Raw genomic sequence first — 20,352 nt, forward strand, 5'->3', positions numbered from 1 at the left:
AAATGTATAATTTAATGTAAATATGTCTACATTAGCAACTGAACTTTCTATTTAATCACTTCTACACTGTTTTAAAGACAGTTTGAATTTGCCTCAGTGGAGACTCCATAACAGACTTTTAGTTCACATGCATTTTTGTTGCAAAATCTGTTGCTTGGAAATGCACTGGTCCATTAATAGCAGTATTTAGCTATTGCTGTTATCTGTATCCTTGTGTTCATAAGGTGTTGGTTGGGTGAAATGTTAACACAGGTATAGAGTATTAAATACTAAAAAGTATTAAGTGCTTTATTTAAACTAGTTTACTGTCCCACATCGCCACCCAATGGACTATATCAGCATCCCTGACCAGCCCAATATTTCAGTTGGAAAGATTCTGAGCCAAAAAGTGTGCACTTACTGACTTTCTCATTGTTTTTTATATTTCCAAAATGAACTAACCATTCTCTCATTCTTTCCGGAGTAAATCATTTTAAACATAAACATGTGTGTGCTGCGGCATTTTCTGCAGTATTTGAGGTTTTGCAGTATTTTTTAGGTTTTCAGATAAACAGCTTTAAAATGTGTATTTTTACTCCAATATACTGCCCGAGAGTCGTTTTATCTACACTAATAACACTCTGACAATGTTTTAAAAATATTGCTCTAAGAATATGATTTTTTACAAAACGTATTTGACACTCGTTTGTTCTTATTTTATACTCAACTGCCTTGATCAATTGTATCGAAGGATCCCTTCGTGGACACCTAACGTAAACAGACGTTCTCTAGTAGCCTACTTTGACATAATGCCAATTTATTTCAAATACATGTTTCGTTAGAATCCAAACGATAAGACTGCACCTTTTTTATTGCTTACTTTTTATTGATTTAGTCAACAAGGCTCAGATATACTATGTTTTTGTGATATAGGTTAAATCGACGATCTTCCCGTAATTATTTGTAATTCAGGGAATTTCCACAGAACTTTGCGAAACTTAAACTGCGTCTCGCCTGTTAAATTAAACCGACGAGATAAGCGGGCGAAGTCATTTGTCAATCATCAGTCTATTTTGTATTAGAAAGGATTTTCATTTAAATTTAAATCCCTGGCGCTGGAATTTCTTTAACCCGTCAGAAAATCTAATTTGCATTAGAATGACAAGATTACAGCCTGAATGCGTTTGTGTTTCGCTAGTTATTAAACAGCCATTTGTCTTTATTTTTGAACAGGCTATCGTGAGGCCATGGTTTTGTTATGCAAACTTCGTCGTTTTTCGGAAATCTCCGAAACGTGACGTATGCACGTCGAGAACGTTGCGGCGACAGCCCGAAGTTTGAGCGATCGAGCAAAGGGGAAGCAAAATGGCGGAACTCGAAGATGTTACGCTAGATGGGAAACCGCTTCATTCGCTCCGTGTGGCGGATTTAAAAGCTGCCTTGGAACAACGAGGTTTGGCCAAAAGCGGTCAGAAAAATGCGCTTATCAAACGACTTAAAGGGGTAAGTTTGATCAAGCCATTTGGCTAAAATTGTGGGCTACTATCAAGTTCACTCGGAGACGAGACCCGAGTGGCAGGCCAAGTACTGGTGCTTCGGAAGCGGGAATGCTCATTTAGTTCATGTGCACAGTTTAAATCGCGAACTGCATTGCCATATTACTTAGCAGTCGCCCGCTTACCTGTGCGGCTCAAGAGATATTATTTTTGCAAAGCCTTTGCGTTATTGGTGACGGAAAGGGAGTCGCTCTGTCGTGTGATCCTGAGGTTTGTGAGTTGACTTCGTGCTCGCGCCCTCTATGTTTGTAGTGTTGGGGGGGCGCGCGGTGACTGGGGGCGCGCCCGTCACTCTGCTGTGATGGATGAGTGGCTGACATTTAGTCTGGTAAACACCGATCAACTGGGCGAAAGTAATCGTTTAAAGTTTGGGATTGTCAATAGACGAGTGGTTAAAATCACACGGCTAATTAATTTGGAGATACACGCAATGGGATTAAGTATCTATAATCCACCTTGCACCCCGTAAGCAATCGTATAAACTACACTTCACGGTCTTTTAGGTGTAAATCAGTTTACACACAAAATATCAAACATCAGTTTTGGAAGTACTTTAATTTGCATTAAAACCATTTTAGTACTTTAAAAAAATATTTAAGGTACATAACTTCTAGTATTTAGTACCTATTTGCATCTATTCTTGAATTTAAAATAGCAATCATAGTGAAAAACAGAATTCTATTGTCCTCGGTATCGCCGACGCATCTCGCCGACTGGTGAATTGTGCACTTCACACCAATCATTTGAGAAGTATGTGGAAATGCGTCGTCACTCCCACCACGAGCCTACTATAAACACGGCCTCACAGTGCCTGCGCTGTTATAATTCACCTGGTTTTTCACGGGGTTTACCATTATCTTTATTGATTCGACAGAACTTTTTTTCCCATTGGAGAGAATGTTATTTTTAACAAAATGGAGCAGAGAGTACCAGACATCATTTTTACTATATTTATGAAATGCAAAGGACACTGCACTGTTCAGGTGGAGGTTTGTATTTTTTGTGATGCGTGGAAAAGTCTAAAGTTTTATTTTATTTCTCGTGTAACACGTGTTTCCTGTGATGAGTTTGCCATGCTAATACTGATGCGCCAGACTGACTGTCTCTCTGGGCGTAAATGAGTTCAGCTCAACTTCTCACACTCGCAGTGTGATCTGAGGAAAACACATAAACAAGTTACACTTATGAACCACAAATTCTTTGGGGTTTTTTTCCTATGAGATGTTTGACTGCTGTTTTTTTTTCAGGCTCTCATGTTGGAGAACCTCCAGAGAACCTCAACCCCTCATGTCGGTCTACAGCCCAACTCGCAGGTCAGTGAAGCTCTAGTTTTTCAGCACACATTCCATTTCCTCTTTTTCTTTACCTTATCAAGTGTTTGGCATGCAATTGATTTAACATGTTCTATAGTACAGGAACAAATCTCTGCTTAAAAACCTCTGGCTGAATACCTGGTTTTTCTTTATGTTTAAAGTGATGTTTCAGTTCCAGGTGTGGTGTATGTGTTATGTGTGTGTCTAATTCACCATTCAGCCGCTGTACAGTAGGTAAATGTGTTTATTAATGAAGTAGCCGAGGATCAGTTTCTAAGATACGGATTATGCCAAGTCATGGATATGCAATTGGAAGTCCTTTTTAGTCTAGGCCTAGGACTAATCTTTGTCTGGAAAACTGATGCTGATAGTTTTAATAAACAAACAGTATGCCAGAGTTCCCTACATGACTCATACGGGGTCATCATGCATTCAAAACACACAAGCTATATAATGACTAAAAATTGAATAACTTAAAATTATACTTTTAGTTGACTGTAAAAGAAGTCTTGAACAAGCACACCCTGTAGGTAAGGCTCTTGTTGTCCTAGATCCAACGAATAGCTGTGCTAATCTGAGATTGGGTTCTTCCTGCCCACAGTGCTCTTTCTTCCCATCAAAATTGCTCCAAGTGTTAATGAATGTAGCTCAAGCCTTAGAGGGAATGAGCTGGAGGAGATGTGGGACTCATTCTCAGGCTGAAGTATGCACTTCTTTATTTGTGCTTCAGATAGGGGAGGAGATGAGCCAGAACAGCTTCATCAAACAGTACCTGGCCAAGCAGCAAGAGCTGCTCCGCCAGAGAATGGAGAGGGAGGCACGGGAAGCATCTGAGGTGGATGGTGAGATGCCTGCACACTCCTCCAATACAGTGGTGCACCGTAGGACACTAAACGGGATCTAGGGCTCACTTCCGTTTGACCAAAGATAATCAGTTGTTAGAAAGCTCTACCTCCAGCGGAGCAAACGTCTTGCTTTGTGTCAGCGGATTGACTTGGGCTGTGACCCCGAGGTACAAGTGAATCCTGTCCACGCAGTCAGTCGGTGATTACATTAAAGATGTTTGCCTCTGGTGCGTTTCCTGTGATGAGTTTGCCATGCTAATACTGATGCGCCAGACTGAGTGTGTCTCTTTCTGGGCGTAAATGAGTTCAACTCAACTTCTCACACTTGCAGTGTGATCTGAGGAAACACTTTTTGTATATTTATTTAAATTTTTAAACCTATTCTATTTTTTTGTGCAGTAGTAAAAATGATTGCACTCACTTTTTATTGATTATTCTGTATTTGGCAAGGCTATATTACACACATCACATAAAGGAAAGAAATATGCTAAAATATAATGTGGTGTGTGGTATCTCTAACCTTAACCTCTGACTCCTGCTGTGTGTGTGTGTGTGTGTGTGTGTGTGTGTGTGTGTGTGTGCGCGCTCACGTGTGTGCCTGTGTGTATAACCCTGACTCCCTTGTACGGCTTTAGATACAAACAGCCCTGCGGGCCCTGAGGAGGATGACCACACAGCGGCCCATGACGGCACTTCCTATCTGCCTGACAAGGTTAGCAAACAGGCTTTCCAAACAAACACACCTGCAGTGGGAACAATGTGCACACCCAGGCCGAGGCCAACGTCCTCGGCTCCCTGTGGTTGTTTTTCTGTTGTAAAGACCTCCAGCTACTCTACCCCATGAACATGTCTGGGAATTTTATTTTGAAATTTGAAGTAGGGCCAGTCAGACAAACATCAGCCAAAAAAGCATAATTATTAAGTTTCATTAATAATACTGTAGTACATGGTAAAGTTTAAAGGCCTTGACTACATATACATTTAGTATAGATTAAGTATCTTTTATTTTGATGAAGCTTTTTCCTCGAAAACCTTTATTAATTGGTCAGTGTGTATTTTGTAACAAAAAAAGCACATTTGTTGCATTAAAAGTTAAATGTCTGCAAATCTGCTGTAGAAACTAATCCCTGCTGTGTGTACTTTTATATGAAGCACAGTAATGTGCAAAGTAATGCATTATAACATCACTAATCATCTCTGCTTAGTAATTCTGTATATCAGATTCTAATAGCAAACCATTGTTGTCGTTTAAAACAGTAATAGTTATAGCACTCATAATATTGTTAACCTTATGCTGGACGATAAAAAACTTTGCTGAACGATAAGAAATTACAGTTCCCAGAAGTTTCTTATAGAGGTAATTGCCCATTCATTGTCAAATTACCTCTGTCCTGCCCGCCCCTGAATTCTTCTTGCCTCTGCCTGAGCTTTTTCCCTTTTTTTTTTTCAGCATCACATTATACCGTCTCATCCTGCTCTGTCACGAGCAGAAGACAAAGAAGGAGGGGAGCGGGTGGACGTTGTGCCACGGGACCCTGCTATAGCAGCAGCTCGACGGCTGGATATGGGCTCAGCTGCAGTAGCCCAGGAGCCCCCTGACGCATCTATTGGGAGGATCTGGCACCCATCTTTCTCACAGGAGGAGGTTGCCACTCCCTCCCCTCCCCGTGCAGTCGCCTCTCTGTCAGTGCGTGTGGTTGGCCAGCCGGAAAGACAAGGCCTGCCACTCATTGTGCCCCGCACGCAAGAACGAGAAGGGACCGCGCCGGTTGAAGCAGGCCCTGCCCACTCAACGCCTCAGTTCAGTCGATCGGCTCGCGCTCAGGAGGACAGTGACGACGACGATGACGATGACGACGATGACGATAGTGACGAAGATGACGAATGGGGTCCATCTTCTCACGGGAGAAAAAACGCACGCCCTCCTCCCGTGCACCAACCTCCAGTGGCGCAACGGTCGCGTCGCAAGCTCCAACCTCCACAGCACATCCCACCCCAACCCCAAGCCGCCCACCAGCCCCCCCTGCAGCTCCGCCAGCCCACGCCTCCACCCTCCCCTCCCCCAGAGCTCTCCTTTCCTCTACCTGACACCCCCAAGCAGAGCCCCCCAGACCAGGATGAACCTGCTGCCCCAGGAGAGGGTGCTGCTCCTGGGCTGGCTGGCATCTCCTCCCCTCTGTCCTTCCAGAGGCAGGAGTCCAGCTCCAGCTCCAGGTCCAGCAGCCCGGAGCCGCCATCCCAACGTAGGCCTGGGCCTCTCAGCCTGCTTGTGCGCAAGATGGAGTCAGAGGGGGCTTTTAGTGCTGGGCAGAAAAAGGAGGAAGATGACGAGGGAGAAGGAGCAATGGAAGTGGGGGAGCAGGAGGATGGGCGAGTGACTTCTGGTCCAGGGGTTCTCGTGTTCCCCAGGGGGATGAACGATAACAGCGGTGATACAGACGCGGCTCCCCATCAGAAGGGGCCCTCGGAGCAGCAGCTCAACGAGGCAGAGCCGTCGGCTGCGGTGCTCACCACAGCTGAGATTGGCACTCCAGAGCTGGTGGCAACTGAGGAAGCTGAACAGAAGAAGGACAGAAGACCTCAGAAATGTGACGAAGAGAGAGAGCCAGAGCAAAGGAGTGTGGAGGAGGAAAAAGAAGAGGAGTCTGTGAAAACAAGCCATAGTTCTCCTGTTTTTTCGTGTAAACGTGGACGTGAGGCTTCACCCCCTCAGGCCTCTGCCCTCATCAGTCATACATCACCCACCACCTCCCCACCCGCTATTGCTAAGCGACCACGGATCTTCTCTGAAGTTCCCCCACCTGAATGCCTCGTGTTCTCTTCCAAACCGGATCAGGTGTCGACCCTCATGTCAGGACCCTGCCGTGCTGATGTGGATGTCTCCATGGAGACTGAGGTACCCAGCGTGGTGCCTGAGTCGACAACTGAGAGCAAGGGAGATGAAGAAATGAAGCCTCAGGCAGAAATAGAGAAACCGGCATCTCCACGACCAGCAAAATCAGTGGAAGATGCTAAAAAGACCCCCTCTGTTCTTCCTCCCTCTCCACCACCAGAAGATGGGGAAGCAGAGAAAGCAAGAGAAAAAGCCAGACAGAGACAGAAGTCATCCGAACCACACTCGTCCCCCTCAAGCCAGTCTTCTTCCTCTGACTCTGATTCTGAATCCTCCTCCTCTAGTTCCCCGGGCTCTTCCCCACAAGCAAAATCCACACAACAGAAGGTGTGTGATTGGCTTGTCCATTTGTGGTGTTTAGGTTTGCCTCTGATGTGTTTCCTGTGATGAGTTTGCCATGCTAATACTGATATGCCAGACTGACTGTGTGTCTCTGGGCATAAGTGAGTTCAACTCAACTTCTCACACTCGCAGTGTGATCTGAGGAAAACACAAACGAGATGTTTGATTCGTAGACAACTTGCCATGGGAACAATAAAGATCTATACATTCCACTCTGTAAATCTAGGGGAGAAGTAATATCTCTTCACATTTTGTATGTGAAGGTGCATTCATTGTCATGGAGAAATGGAAATTGTACTGTGTAATATTTCATGTTTTGCTTCGCTGATGCGACTTTCATGTTTGTTTGATCAGGATGAAGAGGATAAGCCAAAACGAGCATCTCATGCAGAAGAACAGAAGGTGGAAGCTTCCAGGTTAGCAGCAGAAGCTTGTTGCACCCTTTGTGCATCTCACACACACACACACACACACACACACACACACACACAAAAACAAACACAAGTTCCTACCTGATTGTTCTCTAATTACAGTTTCTAGGTGCCATATTTCTTTCTGGCACCTGGTACATGCTTTCTTTTTCCCCCCAGTTTTTCACCCAGTGTTTTTCACCACATTCTCCTCCTGATATAGGGTAGACAGCTAGCAGCTTGGGTGGCTGAGGGGTAACACTTGCTGCCTCTGTAGTACCAACCATATGTCAATTGAACCAGCAACCATATGTCTATTGAACTGTAGCTCAAAGAGTGATACAGGCTAGCTCAGTTGCCTAATAATGTCTTCTGTTAGCTAGCATTACTTTATATAGACAGCTAGGGGGCTTTGCCATTATTCTCACCCAAGTAGAGCAAATTATTCTCTTGTGAACACCCAATAAGGATGGCCCTGACATGGAAATCAGATCCTATTAGTAGAAGCCAAGTTTGCACTTATAGAAACAGTGCATTGGCTAGCAGGGATGCTTGGAAACTCTGTCTTCTGAAGAGGTGCAACACATCGCTTGTTCAGACAGGGTTTATTTTAACTAATGAGAACCCTAATATGCAACACACTCCCTGTGTGTCATAGCATTATTAAAAGTAAAGAAAGAATAGGCAGTTATCTGTATGTGTTGACACAAAGGAAACTTATTTATTGAATGTGTTTAAACAATTGCACAGGCTTTCTAGAGACTTTTTTAGACTGGCATATAAGTTTTCCCCCATATTTGCCTTGTCTAAAAAGCAATGTCTCACATTTAACAAGATTTCAGATTTATTTATTTATTTATTTATTTAAAAATACTCAGTGATGGCAGGGTCTTTAAAGATTGTGTCAGTTGTGAGTGTAAATTTAAAGGTGAATGCCAGATACAATCTTAAGAGCAGTCCTATTCTCCCCTGTGTCAGCATTCTTAGAGGTGTTGTGATGGTCTATTAGATGCACTGCCTACTGTCAGTGTGCATAACACTCATTGTGTTTCATTATCCGATGCTGATGCCACTCACCCAATATGCACCTCTTCATTCATTTGCCTTTTCTCCGTGATGGAACCATGTGCCTCCTGAAGGTCTTCTAGAAGGTGAAAGCGCACTGGGTGATCTGATTTGATTTCAGAAATGGATGGGTTGGGTTGGTCACAGCATTCTGGATTTGGGAAATGGTTTACTTAATTATGCTTGTTATTTAGAGATTGTCCAATTATAAATAAATGTATAATATTTATGTGGCAACCGGTGGTGAAATGCAGTGAAAATGAATGAAAAGTCCTCTGGCAGAAACTTTTGATGTGCTTTGTATGGCACAGCAAGAGGACCTTCTTGTTGTGTTAATATATATTCTCTCTGTCCCAAAATAATGAGCTCTCTACCGGGCACACAGAGCTGAGGGAGGCAGCAAATAAAACCCTAATTTGAAGGCTTGAAGCAGGGATGGGCCATAAGAATAAAGCCCCAAGCTGACCCATGTGTGTGCCTTTGTAAAAATAGCTCAGCAGGACCCAAGAGCTGAGCAGCTGGGAGATTGCTAAAAGAAGTGCTTTCTTTCAGTCCTCACTCTAGGTGACTTTTCCCTCAAGACAGTTTTCTGGAAGACGGCAGTTTAGGATGAGTGTGTAATTGACACCAGTCTGCTCCCACCCTTCTCTCAGCAGCAGACTCAACTAGCGATAATTCAGTAATTGCTAAAAATGCTTGTGAAGCAACAGACTTGGGAAGAAGCACCATCCGGCACTTATTTTATTTACATCAAATGCTGAGGGGGAAGGTGATGGGAGTGAATTATTTGTGTGGGTGCACTTTAGTAGTGTTGTGTGTGTGTATATATATATATATATATATACACACACACACACACACTCATTACATTACAAACCAGCTAAATTGGGGTGTGTACGTGCACACACACACACACACATATATATATATTACTTTGTGTGTATGAAATGACCATCAGAAACAGATGTGTTCTATATTTAATTAATTAATTATTTTTTTTTATCTTCGTATGTTTCCAAATTGCTATTTCGAAAACATGCTCGCGTGAACCAGTTCACTTACACACACACACACACACACACACCCCTCCCCCAGCAGTGGTCTAGGCATCTGTATTTTCTATCAGGCGTTCTGTGCGACAGCCTTGTAGCCGGTGTGGCCTTGGAGAAGGAAGAACGGCTCCTCCCCCTCGCTGGCTTCTCACACTGCCCCGTCTCTATTCAACATGGCTGCTAAGTGAGCGCCGCTGTGCATATACCGACGCATTGCACAAAATAGCAGTCCCGTAGCGTTTCCACGTCTTTGATTTCTGCCTACGCAGCTGTGACCGGCAGAACAGACGCAACCGTAGCCGTCCAGGTTATAACCCGTCGTCATGCTGTCCGACGGCAATAAAGGCGGGTAAGGCAGAGAGACGGTAGATTTCCAGAAATACCCTGGCGCTAGGTTGCTACGAGGCTTAATGGACGCTTGCCTCCGAATTTTGCTTACGACCGGTTACATTCGCTGGATGCGCTGTCTGATCTTTGCTCTCCGGAGAAGAAATGTACCGTAGTCGTTTGTTGTGTTGATTAAAAATAGGCGAGGATGTGTCGATGTTTGCTGCGGTTTTGAGGAGCGTGGTGATGGGGGGGAAGGGGGATGGCCACTGGCGTTTGTCTGAGGATGTGAACATTACTGATCAAGAGGGACGCGTGTAGCGATGAATTAGTAATAAAGATAATAGCGTTGCGTTATCATCGCGGGGTGTGCTGCGCCCTGCCTTTCTAAATAAAACGACGACTACACTCCTCGCGTCTCTTACTGTTTTTGTTACTTCACGACTCTGAAAGCGATCAAAAGACATTCGGGAGCCTTAAAACAGAACCATTGGACACGATTGGCCAGCGTTACCCGTTCCTGCCTTAGGAAAGGGGTGATCAAAATATTAAGCATATTACAGTCAGTCATTGTGACTTGGGTACAGATTGGGTTCTTTTCAGACGTTCAGCTTTAATACAGGTGACCTTAAATGTGCAGTGTGGTCTGAGTGTGTTTGGGAGAGTGAGAAACTTGGTGATCTTTATTTTAGGTATTTGAACATGTTCTTTGTGTGAAAAAGCTCCTCCCTGACACTACCCCCTTGGTTGTTAAGGAAACCATGTGTGTGCTAGGGGAGTTATGAAGGCAGCCCCTGGGGGAGAGATCAGTTGCTGTCAGTGGTGACACCAATGGTGGAAAATCCCAGAAATGCATTTTGTGCTGAGACATATGTATACACGTGTATATACCACTGTCTAGGGGGAGACTGGCCGCTTAGGAGGACTCCAAACATGTGAAATTGCAGCAACTCGTTTTTCTTGTTTTTTTTTTTATCCTTATACTTCTGCCTCTTTTACTTGGCCAGCTTTCTTTCACTCATAGTGGCTGACAGCCTTGCATTGATGTGTAAATGCTGGGCACTTTCCTTGATTGGCTTTCTGTTGACTTTTGTCTTCTGACCACCCCCATGCTGTGCTAAGAGTTCGCTTTTTCAACCACGAGGAGAAAACCTAGAATATCCCCAATAGAATAATGAAAGCAATCGCCATTGTGTGCCAGGGGAACCGAACTCACTTTCACACCTGCTGTAGGTGCACAAGTGAAGGGGGCATGAGAGTGAGTGGTCATAGGTGAGGGTCTTCAAAGGAGAATCAATATGATTGGCTTTGCCAGTGATCTCCATCTGACAGGGTGACATAATGGCCAAATGTGGTTTGAAGCTCTTGTCCTAATGGTGTAGGATGCTTCTTTATTGATCTGTTCCACCATCCCTCGCATCCAGCTCCCTCAAAGGGCTGCTGTCCTGCTGTGATGCATGTTTCCATGCGTTGCTTTATTTTGTGACAGTTTGGTGAAATTTAACTGGTTGTGATGAATTAAGCTCTCAGTAACAAAAGACTGAATTTTGGGCTGTTGCTGCAGTGCACAAATAGTCTTTGGGGGGGGGGGGGCAAAACTCCCAAAAATTCACATTAGTTGTACTTTAACACCCTGGAAAACTCATTAGCTATATGTTTTATTGATGGGCAAAATCATGTGGTTTGGAGCAGAGGATCCCACTAAACTGGGTAGTACTGTGCAGTACCAGAGGGAGCTGTTCCCTGGTGGTGGTGGTGGTGGTGGTGGTCAGCTGCTTGTGTTATCTGTGAGGGTTGTTGCAGGAGTGTCTAGGTTCCTGGCTTTGGCTGTCATTTTGTGTATGTGTGCGTTTGTGTGTGTTTGACCCTGGCTTTGGGTGTCATTTGGCTGGTGAGTTATTTATAGTAATAGTGACCCAGATCACCAGGCTCCACTACCTTACCTCTCTTTCACTCTTGTTTCTTAGTGCTTGTGCTCTCTCACTTCCGTGAACGCTCTCGCTCTCTCATGTAAGGTCAGTCAAATCTCTGCTCTTTAGACTGTGCTTTGGGGACCCGCTGGTCCAGTGACGGTACTCTGTCTGTTTCCTGGTTGACACTCCAGATCACTTGATTCATCTTTCCTCCTCTCTGTCTGTCTTCTCTCCCCTGCAACCCCTCACATTCTTCTCTCCTGTCGTTCCCTCCGTGATGATGTAATGCTGAGCGCAATCATTTTGTTCTCTCTCTCTCTCTCTCTCTCTCTCTCTCTCTCTCTCTCTCTCTCTCTGTCTAGGGATGTGAAGCAGGCTGCAGTTGCTGAGCCCACAGGCCCCGTTGCTATGGAGCTCGAGGAACGGCCCGAGTCAGAGAGTGCCCTGAGCCAACCTGTATCACAGGGGGCGCCAGAGGCTGGCGGGTCCCGCCCTGATGAGGTAATAAGGCCCCCTGTAAAGAGGCCTGTGGAACAAAAGACCCTAAGGAGCAGGGGAGGGCTGTATGTCTATTATTTGTTGAGGTGCATCCAAATTGGTCTTTAAGTGGAAAACCCAAGCAAGCTTTCCCATCAGCTTTATTTTCAGTTTAAGAACATGTTGTATTCAAAGCACAACTTGATTTATTTAATGAACATAGTTGACCTATGAAAATGTATCGCTGTACTTTAAAATATGCTATAGAACATCTTTTTATATACCAGTGGAGGGAATGTTAACAATCTGGAAAATTTAATCATTCCATTGTGTCGGAGAAAAAATATGGCTAAGGATGTTGGATGAATCTGAATGTACCTATGATTAGTTATGAGGGAGATGCAAAGAACCCAGTTTTTATGGGGGGAGGAAATCAATTCCTTTTCCCTTTTTGAAATTTGTCGCTGTGGACCTATAAGTATCTCTCAGAGCAACCCTTACTCTCTCTCCTTCCATCTCTTTCCCCCTCCATCTCTCGCTCTCTCTCGCTCTCTCTCTCTCTCGCTCTCTCTCTCCCTCACGTCTCTCGCTAGTCCTCTGTCTGCTTGCTGTTATTATAGTGTCAGTGGTTGAGGATGGCTAACAGTGTGTGAAATTAGACACAACTTCAACTCACTGGATTGCTGGGTGTGTGAGAGAGGGAGAGGTGAATCTGTGACAGTATAAGGGCTTCTGCTTCAGTCATGTGATATGTATGTCAGCCTAGAGGTAGGTGAGGCCTGTGAATGTGCATGTAGTAGTCTTAGTTGCTATGCTCTCTCACTCTGCAGTAAGGGGTAAAATGCATCATGGAAGCTCTGGGATCACTGTAAATACCTCACTGTTCCACCACAGTGGGTTTGGTAGCAGGACATTGTGATTTGTGAGGTTCCATAATTAGTACAAAATGCCGGCGTGTTGGCTGTTGCAGTTGCAATCGGAACTTAAGAAGACTTAGTGGTGGAGGTGAAGATTTAATCTGTACCCAGACTAAAAAAAATGTTCTCATTCAGACTTTTGTTAGAGAAGCAGACCAATTTAAATGAGAGGTTGTTGGCAAGATTGGAGTGTAGCAAACCAATACTTAAGCAAATGTAAATACATGAAGGTGTTTGTGTAGTTATCAGAATTGAGTTTTGTCAGAATGCCATAATTGAGCTAGTGGTGGACTTTTGTAATTAACAAACCAGTTGGGTCCAGTGATTGCAGTGGTAGCTCAGTGGTTATGGTACTTGTAATTGGAGTTTGCTGGTTCAAGCCCCACCACTGTTGGGCCCCTGAGCAAGGCCCTTAACCCTCAACTGCTCAAGTTGTACTCAGTCATATTGTAACTTTTTAATTATTTCTGAATGGGATAATGTGTAAATGTATTATGATTTTATGATGATTCACGTTTTTTGATTTGATGGGTGACGGAGGGACAGAGATGGCCACCTTCTTCTCCTTTCTCCCTTCACCCTCTTGCTGTACACTGTTCTCCCTTTCACATACTCTCCCTTATCATCTGTCCCTCTTCTGCTCAGTTACTATCATGTCTTTTGTCCTCTGTCTCTCTCTCCTCCTTCTATAACCCTACTGTTCTCTCTCTCTCTCTCTCTCTCTCTCTCTCTCTCTCTCTCTCTCTCTCTCTCTCTCTCTCTCTCTCTCTCTCTCTCTCTCTCTCTGTGTTTTCCTCTCTGTCCCCGTCCCCCCCCCCCCACACACACACACACTGCACATCTGCTGCTTCTTTCTCTTTATCTTGTGGTATGACTGTGTTGTGTTTTTAAAAAACCCACTGATTGCTTTGTCGTGAAGGTGCCCTCCCTTCCTCCATTGCTCATACTGGTACCTGCGTAACTACCTCCACCTCTCCTCCTCTACCTCCATCACCTGCCGTGCTATGTCCCAGCGGCTTGGCTGCACCTGAGCTAGGCTTCCCCCAGACAGAGTCACCGCCGCAAACTTAGCCTCACCTGATGGAACCCTGACGATTGGCTACACCGGTCACCATACAAACTGATGTGGCCCCTGATTGGACTGCTTGGGAGAAGCCCAAAGACTTGCTTGGGCAGTGGGTGGTGGCAGTCATTTTGAGAAGATACGCCCTCTATCCCACTAGAACCCTTCTTGTATGGCTCCTACAGATCAGGCGAGCACAGAGCTGAGCCTGGCCAGACACAGCTCCTTTGCACAGCCTGACAAGCACCACAGTGGTTTAAATGCCATGGCCATCGGTGTGCTTGTTGAGCTGCTGGTTTATCAGCATTCTTCTCTGTATGTATGGGCTTCAGTGGACTCAATCACCTTGCACGAATCAGCCCTCATCTGCTTTTTCTAAAGCACCTATGGACCAGTCTCCACCAAATTAACAAGCAGAGCTCAGAGTTCAGTTCTGCTGTTCTGGATTAGCTCACATGCACAAGACTCAAAGGCTAAGAATTAACCATGGACTTGGTTCTCATCTGATGTTGCCTGTCAGCTTGTTCTTCCAGCTCCTGCAGTTTGCAAGTTGGCACTTTATTTGGCATTGCCACTGGATGGGTTTGTTTTTTGCTGGACTGTACCTCTAATTTTGCTTAAAGAAGTGAACTTTCTGGAATAACCACAAGCATCACGGGCTCAAGGCTTACCAAAGTTTTTTGCCTCAGATTTTCCAGACACAAACTTTCATGTTTCCATGCTGGAAGTATCTGTACTGTTTGTAGTCCATTTCATCTGCCTCCCAGACATTTAGTATTGGTGGATTAGAGTTTGCCTGAAGGAAATTAAGGACATTAATTAGCATCATCTTGGAGCTTAATGTGTGCCCTTCCACCACATGCCATTGTGGTGAACACCATCTGCAATGTGGATTATGGACTTCTTTTGTGTCTTCAGTGATGAAGCTCCTTAGACTGTAACTTCAGACGGACTGCTCTTTTTCAAAGGAAAGAGCTTCCTGGGGTAAACACACAAGCTCCCACAGACTCTGCTTAAGTGATTTTTGTAGGTTTGCTTGGATGCCCAGTAACCCCTTGAAAATCATGTTAACTCATGATGTTAACCATCAAAGACTGTTTCTGTTTAACAGAAATCTCAAAACCCATCAAAGACTTTTGCAGACATCCCACAAGCCACTGATTAAAAAATTACTCCCACAACGTAAAAGTCCAGCAAAAGAGCAGTTCCTGTCAGCCAGCCAATCAGCACGCTCAATTTGTGACCATTGCACGTCCTCACTCATCAGCCTCCTCTGATTGGACCCTTGTTGCCTAGATACAGTGCACACTGCCGTGCGGTTGGGCCATAGCCAAGCCAGTGAGGAATCAGGTGTCAATGGTACCAGGAAATACAATTTTTTCCAGAGATGTATTTATTTTTCATAAACAGTTATCAGAATTTTTTTTGTTGGGGTGTTTATTTATTTATTTGGGATAAAATCGGGGGATTTACTTTATAAATTTTATTTTGTCTCAAGGACAGTTTAGAGTAAGGTGGGGGGCAATAAGGCTTGTAGAATTATCTATGTAGTACTAATGGTGGAATAGATTGTATGAATCAAGCATGCATTTTGTAACATGTAAGTTCAGCTCTTTTGGACAGAGCCAGGCAGGTTATGGGTTGTGTTCAGGTCCTCTGTGTGTCAGGTCAGTAGATGATATAATTGGTGGTCTCACTGATTCTTTCGTCTCTCTTTTCCTCCTCTCCTCTATCACCCGCCCCTTCCCACTCCTGGTCTGGTGTTTGTCTCTGGCTCATCTCTCCCTGCACCCACTTGGGTCTCTCTTTTTTTTTTTCTTTTTTTTTTCTCTCCCCATTTTTTTTTTTTTTTTTTTTTTTTTGTCGTTATATCTCTTTTCAGAGCACCACTCCAAAAGCCTTTGCAGCACGCAAGATTTCACTGACTAGTAAGTGAAGGGGCAAATAGGGGAGGAATACTAATGGACTTGATGATTTTGCCATTTTTTGTGCCTCACTGTCTATTTTTGTGTTCTTATGTCTGTGTCTGATGTTTTTTCTTTGTAGCTGCTAAACCTGAGGGAGCAGCAGTGGAGGCGGAGTCTGGGGGCGGAGCCGGTAGGAAGAGGAGGTGGGGCTCTAGTACTGCAGTCACTGCCAAGAAGCCATCGATCAGTATCACTACTGAATCACTGAAGGTAAAGGCTCACTGACCACCGTCGTCATCATAGAAATGTCCAACTGACCCATTGACTGTTTCTCTTATGACACTTGATGTCCATCTCTGCTAGTGGTTTTTAACGATGACTCATTCTCCAGCTGTTTTGTTTCGTTTGTTTTTCCTGTAATTTATTTTGATGATTCCATATCAATGCATCAGCAACAAAACAGTCTCACTGTCAGTCTGACCATGGGGGTGTGTATCCCCTGGCCATGTTTCTGCAGTCTCTGATCCCAGATATAAAGCCTCTTCAGGAGGCTGTAGTGGAACTGCACCCTGATGAAGGGCACTTCTCTGGGGACGAGGACGCTGGTCAGCAGGCCGAACACGACGACGACGACCAGGGCCTCAAGATAAGGCGCACCGTAACACAGGTATGCAACCGCCTGACCTAACGGTGAAGTACTCCGTTTTTGATCATCTGCATTTATGGGGACAGATTGAATAGTGTTTGGGATTGTTTTGGTCATTATTTGTGTGTTTTTATTTTGCCCTGTGTTTAGGTTGTTCCTTCTGAAGGACAGGAAAATGGACAGAAAGAAAAAGAAGACGAGGAAGATGAGGAAGAGGAGCATGCGGAAGGGGATAAGGAAAAAGAGAAGCCCCACAGGAAACAGAGGAGCGAGAGCTTGACGGAGGTTACCATGGAAACCCAGGAGAGTGATCCTAAGAAAGGTCCGTATTTGTTGTTAATATCCCCAAACTTTATTCTACAAAGAGAACTCGTGTGCCATTAGTTGGCATCAGTCTAAACTTATTCACACGTACTGTCCCCTTCAAATCTGTCCTGGCACGAAGTTGATCCATTTGTTTAGAAATGATTTTTAGAAACCCTAATGATGGATTCTGCTCCTCCTTTAAACCCGCTTGCTTTCTCTCCTCCAGTGACTCCCAATGATTCAGTGGTGAGGCGCTCCATCAGTCAGCTGAAGGTGGGTGTGTCCGTCACCATCGATGATCCCGTGCGCACTGGCCGCCAGCTCTCCCCTCACCGCGGCAAACCCTCCCAAATCATCCATATCTGCAACCTGGTGAGAGAGCTCTCTGTGTGTGAGAGAGAACGTATTCAAAATATGAGGTTTATGACTCATGGACAACCGGCTACAAATTCTATGCTAAATAAAACCTTTTTGCAGTACAAATCCATACATTTTGTGGGCGTGTGTGTTTTATGTATGCGTGTTAGATTATCACATCTAAAGGATTTGTAGCATGTTAATGTGTCTACCTTTTTATTGTGTGCGTCTGCGCAGGTACGCCCTTTCACCCTGGGCCAGCTGAAGGAGCTGTTAAATCGGACCGGTGCAGTGGTAGAAGAGGGCTTCTGGATCGATAAGATCAAATCTCACTGCTATGTCACTGTGAGAGCTGTTTGTCTCTCTCTGTCACACCGCCTCGTTTTCCTTATTCTGTTCACTGCTTTAGCCTCCTGCTAGTGATTTGCCTGCCTTGATGTTGCTGGAGTGAGTTGAATGTGTCTGATCTTTGTTTCAGTACTCTAGTACAGAGGAGGCAGTCGCAACTCGAGAGGCTCTGCATGGTGTGAAATGGCCGTCCAGCAATCCCAAAGTGCTCAGAGTGGACTTCTGCGAACAAGACGAGGTAAGAGGCCTTTTAAGTTTTGCATTTTATTCAAATAAACCAGCCAGACTGATGCATGACAACAAATGTCAGCTGTGAAATGTGCGTGGGATGTGTTCAACAACTGTTTGCCCAGGTTTTATAATGTTATAACTTTTTCCATCTGCACCATTTCCTTTCTCTGCCTTTTTCACCCTTCCCTCTCTCTCAAGTTGGACTTCCATAAGGCCCTGCTGACTGGTGAGGACCCACGAGTCCCTCCACCGCCGGGCCGCCCCACTGCTCCTGCTCCCCTCCTGCCCCCGAGCCGTGAACGGGAGGCTGCAGCCACCACGCCAACTCCCGCGCCGGCGCCCATCAGGGACCAGTGGGCGGAGCGCGAGCGTGAGATGGAACGCAGGGAGAGGACTCGTTCAGAGCGCGAGTGGGACCGGGACAAGGTGCGCGACTTCGGCCGCGATGAGCGGGACACCACTCGCAGGTCCCGCTCGCGTGACCGGGACAGGAGACGCAAGGAGCGCGGAAAGAGCAAAGAGAGGAGGTCTGAGAAAAAAGGTGAGACTCTTTCTTCCACCTCGCAATATGCTGTCCTACAATAGTCAAGCTGGTTTAACATACTTTGGCCGGTGGTCTGATGTTCTTGCTGTAGATAAACCAGAAGAGCCTCCAGCCAAACTGCTGGATGATCTGTTCCGTAAAACCAAAGCAGCTCCTTGTATATACTGGCTGCCACTAACTGAAGAACAGGTCGGACACCTTTACACGCACCACCAAAAGCTCATACACTGATAACGCTACAGTTTCGAATGATTCTCACGTATTAAAGCTCATTCTGTTTCTCTGTCCCTCTTAACACTCCACAGGCAGCTCAGAGGAGTCTGGAGAGAGCTGAGCGGATGAAGGAGCGAGAGAAAAGAAGGAAGGAGCTTCAGGAGGAGGAGGAGAAGAAACGTGAGGAAGAGCGGAAAGAGAGAGCACGGGGGCGTGAAAAAGAGGGAGGAAACGCAGGGGGCGGGGTAGGTGGCTCTGGCCGTACAGCTGAAGGAGAGAGAGAGAGAGATAGAGAGAGAGATAGGGAGAGAGAGAGAGAGAGGGAGAGGGAGAAAGGCAGAGAGAAAGAGGGTGAGAAAAAGAGAGACAGCAATAGAGGCCGAGCCAGTGACTCCAAGACTGCAGGGGGCGGCAGGCGCTCAAGAAGCCGCAGCAACCCATCCAGGGACAGGCGGCACTGAGCCTGTGTGTGAGGAGGGGAAAGCAGCATTTGTGTGTGTGTGCGTGCGTGTGTGTGTGTGTGTATGTATGTATGTGTGTGTGTGTGTGTGTGAGTGAGTGAGAGAGAGAGAGAGAGAGAGAGAGAAAGAGTGAGTGAATGAGTGGCGTACTTTGAATGCTCTTTCTTGTCTACTGGTGCCCAAGTATGAATCAAAGGTTCCAGTGCTGAAAATCTTGTTGTTTCAAGGATTTACACTCTTCACTTTTTTTTTCTTTTTTTTTTAAACTAAAAAAAAGGACACACTTAACGTGCATACACATAATTAGCGTCTCACTCGTACTGTTGTATCTGCTGTACACCTTTCTTATTTCAGGGGCTTCCATCTTTTTTTTCTTTTCTTTTTTTTGCCAAGTTGATGTAGAAATCTTTGTTTTCAGACTGAGGTTTGTGTATGTATCAAAGACCCTCATTCTTGGAGAGGATTCATGTAGTCTAAGGTTCTGAGTGGCTATGACTATTCTACCAAGAAAGGGTAATTGATGCTTCATTTTTTTTTTTTTTTTCCACTCCTGATTTTTATTTTAATTTTTTTAAATGAAATCTTGTTTAGAGCCGGCGGGCAGTAAACGTAGTGTGGGATTGAGGTTTTTTTTTTTGTTTGTTTTTTTTAAGTTCTAGATATTTCTTGTTTTAGGACTTTGAATTAATTTATTTCTGTTGACAATGTTCCCCTTAAGTAAATTCTTTTTGCCATCGAATTTGGTTAAACCTGTTGTGTATTTGAGCCACAGCCTCTATCAGACCCTTTCAGACCCTAGTGCACTGAACGACTGACTACTATTGCCTATCTCCAGAGTCATGGTTTAGAAGGGTGCTGTCATGAAGGAAAGCAGGTGGTTTGGTTAGTGTGTCTCTTCACACCCTGTCCCTTTGTCGGGTGTCCCGCTGTTCTTCTGTTCCAGTTTGTAGTCCTCTACGTTCTTCACCATTTACCCTCTGTGAAGCATAAGGGAGAACCCAATCCTTTATAGACAAGAGAGGAACAATACAAGTTTTAAGGATGTTTTAAAAAAAATTTTTTAGTTTGAAAATGAGAGATTCCTATTTGCTTTTTGATTTATTTTTCTTCTCTTCTGTATGCAGAATGTACAAAGAATAATAAAAAAGGTGAATAATGAAAATTGGCTTCTTTGTGCATCTTGATTT

At 44.8% G+C, this 20,352-nt stretch overlaps 1 protein-coding gene and 3 non-coding genes across 5 annotated transcripts; all 4 read left to right on the plus strand.

The window, feature by feature from the left end:
* Nucleotides 1-1,303: 1,303 nt before the first annotated feature.
* acin1b (apoptotic chromatin condensation inducer 1b) lies at nucleotides 1,304-20,327 on the plus strand. Of its 2 annotated transcripts, XM_027011440.2 has the most exons (17): nucleotides 1,304-1,482; nucleotides 2,783-2,848; nucleotides 3,579-3,690; nucleotides 4,329-4,405; nucleotides 5,144-6,913; nucleotides 7,283-7,344; nucleotides 12,058-12,196; nucleotides 16,035-16,080; nucleotides 16,199-16,329; nucleotides 16,577-16,726; nucleotides 16,856-17,027; nucleotides 17,238-17,383; nucleotides 17,606-17,713; nucleotides 17,847-17,954; nucleotides 18,146-18,488; nucleotides 18,583-18,680; nucleotides 18,797-20,327. In XM_027011440.2, exons 1-17 carry the CDS (start codon nucleotides 1,345-1,347, stop codon nucleotides 19,163-19,165), a joined length of 4,035 nt encoding a protein of 1,344 aa, XP_026867241.2. In that variant the 5' UTR covers nucleotides 1,304-1,344; the 3' UTR covers nucleotides 19,166-20,327. The 2 variants fall into 2 exon arrangements, with proteins under 2 accessions (XP_026867241.2, XP_026867245.2); XM_027011444.2 differs by lacking the exon at nucleotides 18,797-20,327 and having other exon boundaries at nucleotides 18,146-18,487; nucleotides 18,581-18,662.
* LOC113578337 lies at nucleotides 2,590-2,698 on the plus strand. Its single transcript, XR_003410734.1, has one exon. It is a non-coding gene; the product is annotated as a small nucleolar RNA U6-53/MBII-28 (small nucleolar RNA).
* LOC113578336 lies at nucleotides 3,927-4,039 on the plus strand. The gene has a single exon (XR_003410733.2). It is a non-coding gene; the product is annotated as a small nucleolar RNA U6-53/MBII-28 (small nucleolar RNA).
* LOC113578338 lies at nucleotides 6,965-7,075 on the plus strand. The gene has a single exon (XR_003410735.1). It is a non-coding gene; the product is annotated as a small nucleolar RNA U6-53/MBII-28 (small nucleolar RNA).
* Nucleotides 20,328-20,352: the final 25 nt, after the last annotated feature.

The sequence above is a fragment of the Electrophorus electricus genome, chromosome 19 (genome assembly GCF_013358815.1).
Source record: "Electrophorus electricus isolate fEleEle1 chromosome 19, fEleEle1.pri, whole genome shotgun sequence".
Taxonomy (NCBI): domain Eukaryota; kingdom Metazoa; phylum Chordata; class Actinopteri; order Gymnotiformes; family Gymnotidae; genus Electrophorus; species Electrophorus electricus.